Genomic DNA, 8,681 nt, shown 5'->3' with positions numbered 1-8,681 from the left:
TACTCGTAAGAGATGTTTCAAATATAATTGTATTTAGAATTTAACAAGCAATACACACATATGTTCCTTGAATGTGAATAAATGGTTGCTACTTGGTCGAGTTAATGTATTTCCATCGCGTCAGATAACGGTTATTTGCGGTTAAAAGTAAACTTACCTAAGCTTGTGCATTTAAAGGTAAGTTTGCGTTGCTTTTGTAGTACGATAGTTTGTTGTTGGTGTATGTCTGATTGTTTGGGTTATAATCAGTCACATTCATTTCTGACGATTTGTTATGCAGATATTAATCATTTTGCAATTTGTCACACACAGAAAAACGAAAAAAATCATGTTTGTATCAACTAATTATTATTTGTATGATTGGAAATTTTGCAATGTTGCATTTTCTCTTAAATCTCGGCTTCGCATAAAGCAGTTTTACTATTGTTGAAACAGGTTTACTTCTTAAACTTGTTACGCACCACTGCATGTAATAAAGGAGTGTTTTCTTTAAACACACATTACACAGAAGACTGCTGACTGTTCAATACTGACCAAACACCGTAAGCTTTTCAGCACGTTGTATTTTTAGTTCGGCAAAACGAAGTAATTATATATTACAGAAAGACATGGATCCTTGCAAATGTTCAGGTATAAATTAATCTTTATGTTGTGGCACGTAACCCTATGTTGTCATGTATGGAGTTTTGAAATGTGTTTACATTGTGTCAAAATGCATGTATCTAGAAACTGGGGCTTGTGACTGCATGGCAACCCAGGGTAGATGCAGATGCGACCCTGAGAAATGTGGTTGTAAGGATGGAAAAGGAGGGTGCTGCGGCGGAGAAACCAAAGGACGGTTGTGATGTATGTGTTGTAATTCAACCCACACATATTTCTGAAATGGCCTCAATGTAATTGTCTTTATTTTGCATTTGTAGATATGGATGCCTTCGATTTGCAAAGTTCTTTCTTTGCATACCAAGTGCTGATGTAACTTACTTTTGTATTTTGATGATAATAAATTCTGAAACGTATGTGTGCATGTGGCGTTTATCCAGACTAGAACTCATTTGCTAGGATACTCCAGGTTTAAATACCACTAGTCCATTGGCTTGTTTGATTGTAGATTATAAACAGTAGGCGACATTTGACTGACAAGTGCAAGCTTAAACAATTGGAAAGTTAGTTGATGAAACTTTGCATGCTTGCATAAAACGTGGAGTATCGATCACACTATACCCACAACACAATAACAAACATTTTTTTCCCGCAACTTGCATTTACATCTACACCAGGATACTTCAAACAATTTTTATCTCATTGCAAAAGGATCGTAATCATATCTCATAAAACTTTGAACGCATTGGGCGCGTGGCTGCGTATTTATCAGACTCAGTCATTGGTGTGACCAGAAAAGGGTCGAAACGGGCCATGTCCCTCCATGTTAAAGAAGTTTGCGTTTATTAAAATGTTAAATTGTGATTAAGTTTGCTATTGTTGTCGTTAAGCAGACCTAATCGTTGCTTTTTTTGTTTCGCTAGGCTACATTACCAAATATCTTACCTCGCTTACCCCCCAAAAATGTGGCACCCACAAGTGTTTTGGGTGAGCTACGCGACTGCCTCTGAAGATATTAATTTTGGCCACAGAGTTCGTTTGCAACCATCTGCGTCCAGCTTATCATCATGCTTGTCATTATCATCAAATTAGATCTCTCGTTGGGAAGCATTAAATTTTAATCTGCCCCGAAAGAAAAAATGTGAGATGTCGCAGTGTTATGGAGGTCTTCGTACTTTTCAGTCCGCAGGCAAAGTGATATTGTGTAAATCTCAAAAACTGCAAAAGATGTTCTAAACATACTAACGCTGCTGAGATGAAGATTGGTGTAATTCTTTTTGTATTTGTCATTACTGACACAGCTTGCTCCAGGCAAATCAGTCCAGAAGAACACAAGTGTCCTGAGAAATTCGTACTAGTTGCGGCCAAGGAAAGTATATTCAGTGAAGAAGAAAATGTGCATTTGCCAGATCCAAATTGTTACCATGTTGTACTTGAACGCGCGTCCTTTCAGGTTTGTCGATTAAAATGCCAATATGTTGATGTTGGTTTGTGTGGAGGGGATTTTACAAACCATGTACATTTAACAAACAGATATAGCAATTTGTACATTTAACAAACAGATAAAGCAAATTTAAGAGTGTCATTTTATGAGCAAAATTTTCTACAATCTTCACCTGCGTATATATTTTACTTGGCGATAAAAGATGTTGAGGCAAGACCAGTCATGCACGATAATTTCAAATGCTTGAACTTTCAGGAAGCACTGGACGTGTGTGAAGCAATGAATTCCACTTTGGCAACGCCTCGTACCAGAGAAGTATCAGCTGGACTGGTTAATTACATCATTGGGAGCGACATCAGGGAACGAAGGTTTTGGATTGGCCTAACTGACCGAGTAAATTGACATCACTTGTCAAACCTTGATCAACTCAAGTTTTTCAGCAAATTGCTAATAAACCTAATTTGTATTTTAAGGTAACGGAAGGTTTTTTGACTTGGATAGATGATGAACCATTAAATGAAGAAGAATTTTCCCCATGGTTGCTTTCTGAACCTCACAGTCAAACATCGGCAGCCCCAGGAAGCAAAGCAACGATCGACGATTGCGTAAAACTTGCGCTGCGGGTGCGTTTTATCCACAAAGCACATTGTGAAAGCAACTTTAAATAAAAAGATTTCAATAAAATATCCCCAATTTTTTTAACGAGCTGTCAAGAATACAAAAAACTTAAAAAGATTTTTGGAAATATTTTTGATAGTTGCGAGGAACAACGTACTCTGCCCAATGGTTTGACACTGACTGCAGCAGGAGAGAAGCTTATATTTGCGAGACAGACTCTATCCCACATATAACTGCAACGTCAAAAGTGACTGCAACAGGTGAATACAAATACATATTTACTGATGAGAACTGTCTACGATACATACGCAATAACATAATTAGTCATTTCAAATTACCAAAGAGCCATGGTTTAAATGCATGTAGAATCAACAACAAACTACAATCAACTTCCAACTGAAGATTTGGGGAAACTGATTAAAATTCACTGGACATCAACTGATATGAATGTTGCAAACGAGGTAATATTAACAATAATGCATTATGTGCCATTTTCAAACTTACAAGAACTAATTCCTCAGGAAACTTACCAACCACTAACAGGAATTTCAACCAAATCTCAATCAACAATTGTTCCAATCAGTGTCTCTCCCACCAAAGGTAAAAAAGCAACTGTTTCTTCAATGTTTGATTTAAAATTTCTTTTTTTGACGGTTGTTGTCACAGTTACGAAGCGGCCAATAAAAGTTGTTGCTTATGGTGAAGATGCAAGTAGGACCACGAATTCTTCTGTCACTACACCGACAGGTTTTCTTAATTTACGTTTACATTATCAAAACGTGTGGCTTGAAACGATTATTTTCGAGATATTAATTTCGAGTTCGTTGTTACATTTACTATCAAAAGTGCCGGCATGTTCGTCTAAATATAGCAATAAATAATTTAGTGTCGGTACGGGAACTTGTCTAATACACTGCGTTTTCTTCTCGTGTCATTAATAATTTACCACTCGGCCAACCGGCTCATAATATTTCATATAATTTTACCATTTAAAATTTAATCCAAAACGCATTACACGATGTCAGTCCAGAACAATTTTTGCCTGTCGGTTTTTTCGTGTTTTTTGTATGCAATAATGGAGGCATATACGCAAAAGTGTTTCATGATATCCCATGACCATTCCTATTTCGGAAGGTCCTGATTTTACGATATCAGTTCTCGTAATTTGTTAGATTCATTGCGGCATATCCCAGCCGATGGTCTAATAGTTAGCTGAAATCACCTAGTAAATGCCTTCACAATGAAGCAATTTTGCCTTCTCATTATGTTGGTGAAGATTCCTTATGCAAATGTGAAATTCGCCTGGCAAGCATTTACGCACCAGTGTATATTAGCCACAATATACCCGACCTTTCCAACCTTTCGCAGACGAGAGAAACCGAAGTGGAAAAAAGACTTGCAAACTGGATTGCACACCTAATGTTATGATTGCGGCGTGTCCCTTGCATTTGTTCCCTCTAATAAACGACACCCGTGCTGTTCTCAATAATCTGTCATGCGCAACGAGAAGGAACGGGACTCATCTGATTGTCCACACAACCTTGGACGGATGTGGAACTGTTGCCAGAGTAAACCAACACTTCATTAAAATGCTTCATAAAATAATACTTGCCATATTTGGGCCGACGTTGTGATAATAAAATATATTAACATGAGTAATAGATAAATGCAGACAAAAGTCGAAAATCTGAAAATTGTCACTTTTGCAGAATCTCCGCGGCGGACAAGTTTCTTTTCAAAATACGATTCGATTTATTTCGCAAGGAAGTTCAGTGGTTCGGGATGCATCGGATATCGACAGTTTGACAGATTTTATGATCCTCGATTGCAGATACCCACAACGTCATCAACTACAAGTAACCATGAACCCATTCTATGTATCTACTTCTGTTGTGTTTTTTTTTTTCTGACTTACCATTTTTCATTTCCACACATTACGTATATGCTAGTACAGGGTATTTCAAGTTCGTAAACATTCGGCCACAATGCTAACTCAGGGAAAGCTGGTGGGCAAAGGTGATATAAAAATAAGCCACAACGATTTCACTGCAGAAAGTGCATTAAATCCGAGTCTGCCAACACAACATACGAAACGTACAAATGGGTTACGTCCCTGTACTGGTTTTAAATTATCAAAGTCTAATAATAAATTTCAAAAGATAAAGATTTAGAAATTTTTTGATGGGCTTTGTGGCGCGCAAGAAATCACGTCGGGCCGGGTATATGTAAAAGTATCTCTTGCTTTTTATCCAAAAAAATAATCAGTTTTATTTTTAATCAAAACTTTAGCAAAACTTTCGACCGGCAGAAAGTCGTCCCCAAGTTCACTTTTCAGTAAGCAACGGCCCTTCCCTTCCACACGCTTTTATGTTGTATAAAAGCAACACCTTCGAGTGCCCATATGGGAAGCAAGACTTTCCCGTCCGCATCAGCATTTCAAACAGGCTGTACTTTGAGGTTGGTTCAAAGATGCCGTTAAACACGAATATGTACAACCCGAGTTTTGTTTTGTGTGGTTTTAGGTTCGTCTTCGCATCGCCAGTCAACAGGTTGAGATTCACCCGGTTACTTGCAAGGCAACTCCAGATACGAATTTTTTAAACCCTAGGAGTTACACTATGCTGCAGGATGGGTAAGTTTCCAAATCCTGCCAGCAAAACAAAATATTACAAACCTGTTCCACGCAGATGCATTGAGGATTCAACTTTTAGAATGGAAGAAAGCAACTCCAGCAAAATTTCCCGTTTTAGTGTCCAAGCCTTTCGATTTGTTGGCATTTTTAGTCGAGTAAATATGTTTAGATGATGATCATTTAATACTTTTTCAAACTATTTTATTATAACAGACTTCATCGGTATGTTTAGGTTTACATTCAGTGCGAACTGATTGTTTGCAAGATTGGAAGTGAAAGTTCAACATCATGTCCTTATGCTTGTGAATCGGGTAAAGAACGAAAGAGGAGAGATTCGGCTTCGAATATTGAGGTAAGTTTTCGGTCGTTTGATATTTGCCAACCTACAGTTTCTCCGAATATTTCAGCTCACAAAACTCATGTAATTATTTCAACATGTTTAGTGTTTTGTAATTCTTGAAATTTTATATGTTGGTCTGTACAGGCAGTTCACCAAACCCGATCCGTGATTCAGCGCTATTAATAGTAACTTATATCTGGTTTCAAAAGCGCGGTTTTAAGACAGATCTGTGACCATGATTTTAAAAGGTTTGTCGTATACGTTACGCAATGTTTACAAATTGGCCTACAATTTTTTTAAATTTCTTTAGGATAAGGGTATTTCACTGATAATTCAAGTGGAATAATTTCTATCAACAACAGGTTATTGATTTGGATGATGTTTCACTTATTCACGCAAAACTCGGACCAATCACAATCGCTCTGGATGAAACGGATGCAAGCGGGTCACGTGACTTACAAACTGATTCACCTGCTCAGGAAAAAACATTCTCAAATGAAAATAACCCAAAACGTGTCGAGAAGCACACTGCAAAACCCCTGGGTAGCTATGAGTTGTTTTTATAAACAAAATAGTAACAACATGACCACATCTAAGTATGTAAGGTTTTACATCTTTGCAGAGAACAAATTCAGTGTTGGTTCAAAAGGTGTAAAAGTTTCCACAGAATCCACGAAACCTCTAAATTTAGGATAAAAATTATGCTGAAATTCACAAAAAGTTAACTGGCGATGAAGGTTTATACATAGTGTATGTGTCCACCAACTTTGCGACAAAAAAGGGCCAATATATTTTGGCAGCAGTTTTACAATAAAAACGGGAATACTAATCACTTGCAAAATCTTGTTATTATATCAACACAGACTAAACCGGGTCTATGATTTGCAAATTTGTTTTTTAGTTCTTCTTGTATAAATAATTTGATTTCATGCATGTTTTTTGTTCCTGATAAACGTGTGATAGGGGTTACCGGGGATGGCTCGGACGTTTTTTCTTCAAAAATTGCGTATACTAAGACTTGGGTAAAGTTTTAACAGACGTACAGGATTTTCCAATGCTTTGGGTAACTCGTGTACTTTTATTCTATACAGCATGGATTTGCGGGTCAACAAATAAATTTGTAAACTTTGGAGCTTTTTTTCCTGCCAAAATCGTTCATTTCATCCAGCCTCTATTGAACCTCTTGTATGGTCTCACAATTTTGCCGGAAATTTTAAGTACTGTCTTCTCCCTTACAAATTAAATATAAATTAAAAATCTTAGTTTCACTGATTAAGGCTTTTCGATTATAATTTTCTGAACAGACATGATTTAATTCTAAACTTAATGTTAAGGTGTGATGGGTAGTGATGTCTTGCGCCGGATCCGGGCACCCGGACCCAGCCAGATATTGACCAATTTTCAATATCCGGACCCGGCCGGATATTCCCCTAAATTTTACCGGATAGTTGAGAAAGCATTTTTGTCCTAAAACGCACAAACATTTCGCAAATTACTCGTTTTTGGGACCCAGTCTGTGATACTCGCCGACTTACGAATTTTCTGTTGTTTGTTTTTGAGGTTTTTCGTGACGTGTTATACGATATTAATAAATGCCCACGTTGATTAGTTCCACTCATGATAAGCTAACCTTAACATAGCATTCTGTTTGGCAATCTACCATTTTTGCCATACCGGTAAAATACACGCTTGGATCGGTGTTAACAAACTGCCGGATCCAAATTATTCGGCCGAATTTGATTGATAACTATCCGGTTCCGTACGGGCCGGATAATTTAGAACTGGGAACATAACTAGTGATGGGACATAAACCTTTTGTAAAAGTGTTTAACAATAAATAATTGTGACGTAAGAGAAAACCTTGTCCGCGGTATCCCTGGCCTCCTTAATGCTTGCTACACATAGCCTATACCCACCTGTCTAATATGCATGCGTTTTATTTTCAGCTTTACGTGACAAGGAAGGGAAACCAAAAGTAAGGTTGATTATAGCTACGAACACGCCACAGCTTTTTACACATACGTTTTGCAGGTTTCAACAACACCTTCAGTAGCAGGAGCTGGCGGTAGAGGTGTTGCATGTAAGTTATTTGAAACTTAGAAAAAAACAAGTCGTCACACATTTGTTTAAATTAAGTTATCGCCTGGCTGCGCTATTTCAACAAGAGTCTGTCACTATTATTTGATGTTTTATACAAAAATACAGATATTTTCGTGGTCAATGCATTTTGCTTTACTCAAATCTTTTTGCAGGTCAATTTTCTTCAAACATCTTGCCTTTCATAACAAGCATTCTCGTGATGATTGTGGCTTAATATTCTACGTCAGTGCATGCCTTCAGTGTTTTGCTTGCAAATTTTACTCGTTTTATGATTTACCTCGATGTTAAATTAGCATTATTTCTGTAGGCCGCATCTCACAATTAAATCCTAAAAATTGAGTTTTAGAAGTCATTTGTCATTGTGCACCTGGATACAGTTTCTCTTGTTTGCCAAAAACAATTGCCAGGTCTGATGACTCATGAAGGGGGACTACTATTGTTGAACAGAAAAAAAATTGATTGCAGCTGCATTAAGACAGCACATTGGGGGGTTTTGCAAAGGCTAACTGCTAAATTGTCAGTCCTAGGGGGTGTACAACCAGCCCCGCTGGGGCCCCAAGACAGTAACAAGACATCTAATTCTTAATGAATTGTGTAGAGGAGGGTTGGTGGCTTCACTTAATCGCAAATAGAGGGTACTTTCTGTGATTCATTTTTTCACAAAACAAACCTACACTTTTTTCTGCTTTTTTGGCCAAAATAATGGCCAACAGAGGGTCAAAATGCCCCCGGGGGAGCAGTTAAAGTAATTATCTCGATTATAAATTTGGTCAGAATTCCTAGTCAAGGGTCGGCACTAACAGAAAATCACAAATTGACCATACTTTCTGTGATTCATTTTTCCACAAAATCTACCTCAATATTTGGGTAGTTTTTCAGCTACATGTTCAACAGCACCCTCTACCAATTTACTTCCTGACTAATAACCCTGAAAACCATAGTAAAAC

At 37.5% G+C, this 8,681-nt stretch overlaps 1 protein-coding gene across 1 annotated transcript; it reads left to right on the top strand.

Annotated features, from left to right (window-relative positions):
• The first annotated feature begins 1,855 nt into the window (after positions 1 to 1,855).
• Positions 1,856 to 8,218, top strand: LOC145909579 (uncharacterized). Its single transcript, XM_082996958.1, has 17 exons — positions 1,856 to 2,053; positions 2,300 to 2,437; positions 2,518 to 2,667; positions 2,802 to 2,922; positions 3,029 to 3,123; positions 3,184 to 3,262; positions 3,329 to 3,409; positions 4,031 to 4,230; positions 4,372 to 4,518; positions 4,952 to 5,119; positions 5,185 to 5,294; positions 5,350 to 5,449; positions 5,527 to 5,646; positions 5,997 to 6,177; positions 7,581 to 7,609; positions 7,666 to 7,714; positions 7,887 to 8,218. Exons 1-17 carry the CDS (start codon positions 1,856 to 1,858, stop codon positions 7,946 to 7,948), a joined length of 2,028 nt encoding a protein of 675 aa, XP_082853084.1. The 3' UTR covers positions 7,949 to 8,218.
• Positions 8,219 to 8,681: the final 463 nt, after the last annotated feature.

The sequence above is a fragment of the Ascidia mentula genome, chromosome 7 (genome assembly GCF_947561715.1).
Source record: "Ascidia mentula chromosome 7, kaAscMent1.1, whole genome shotgun sequence".
Taxonomy (NCBI): domain Eukaryota; kingdom Metazoa; phylum Chordata; class Ascidiacea; order Phlebobranchia; family Ascidiidae; genus Ascidia; species Ascidia mentula.
Note: the sequence above shows the minus strand (reverse complement) of the source record. Positions and strands in the feature narration are given on the sequence as shown.

What these genes read in the sequence shown, in the direction of transcription:
- LOC145909579 (XM_082996958.1), top strand. Translation starts at nt 1,856, where the DNA reads ATGAAGATTGGTGTAATTCTTTTTGTATTTGTCATTACTGACACAGCT. An exon ending in GCACACTGCAAAACCCCTGG is followed by an intron (nt 6,178 to 7,580) that starts GTAGCTATGAGT and finishes TTTTATTTTCAG; the next exon opens with CTTTACGTGACAAGGAAGGG. An exon ending in TGGCGGTAGAGGTGTTGCAT is followed by an intron (nt 7,715 to 7,886) that starts GTAAGTTATTTG and finishes ATCTTTTTGCAG; the next exon opens with GTCAATTTTCTTCAAACATC.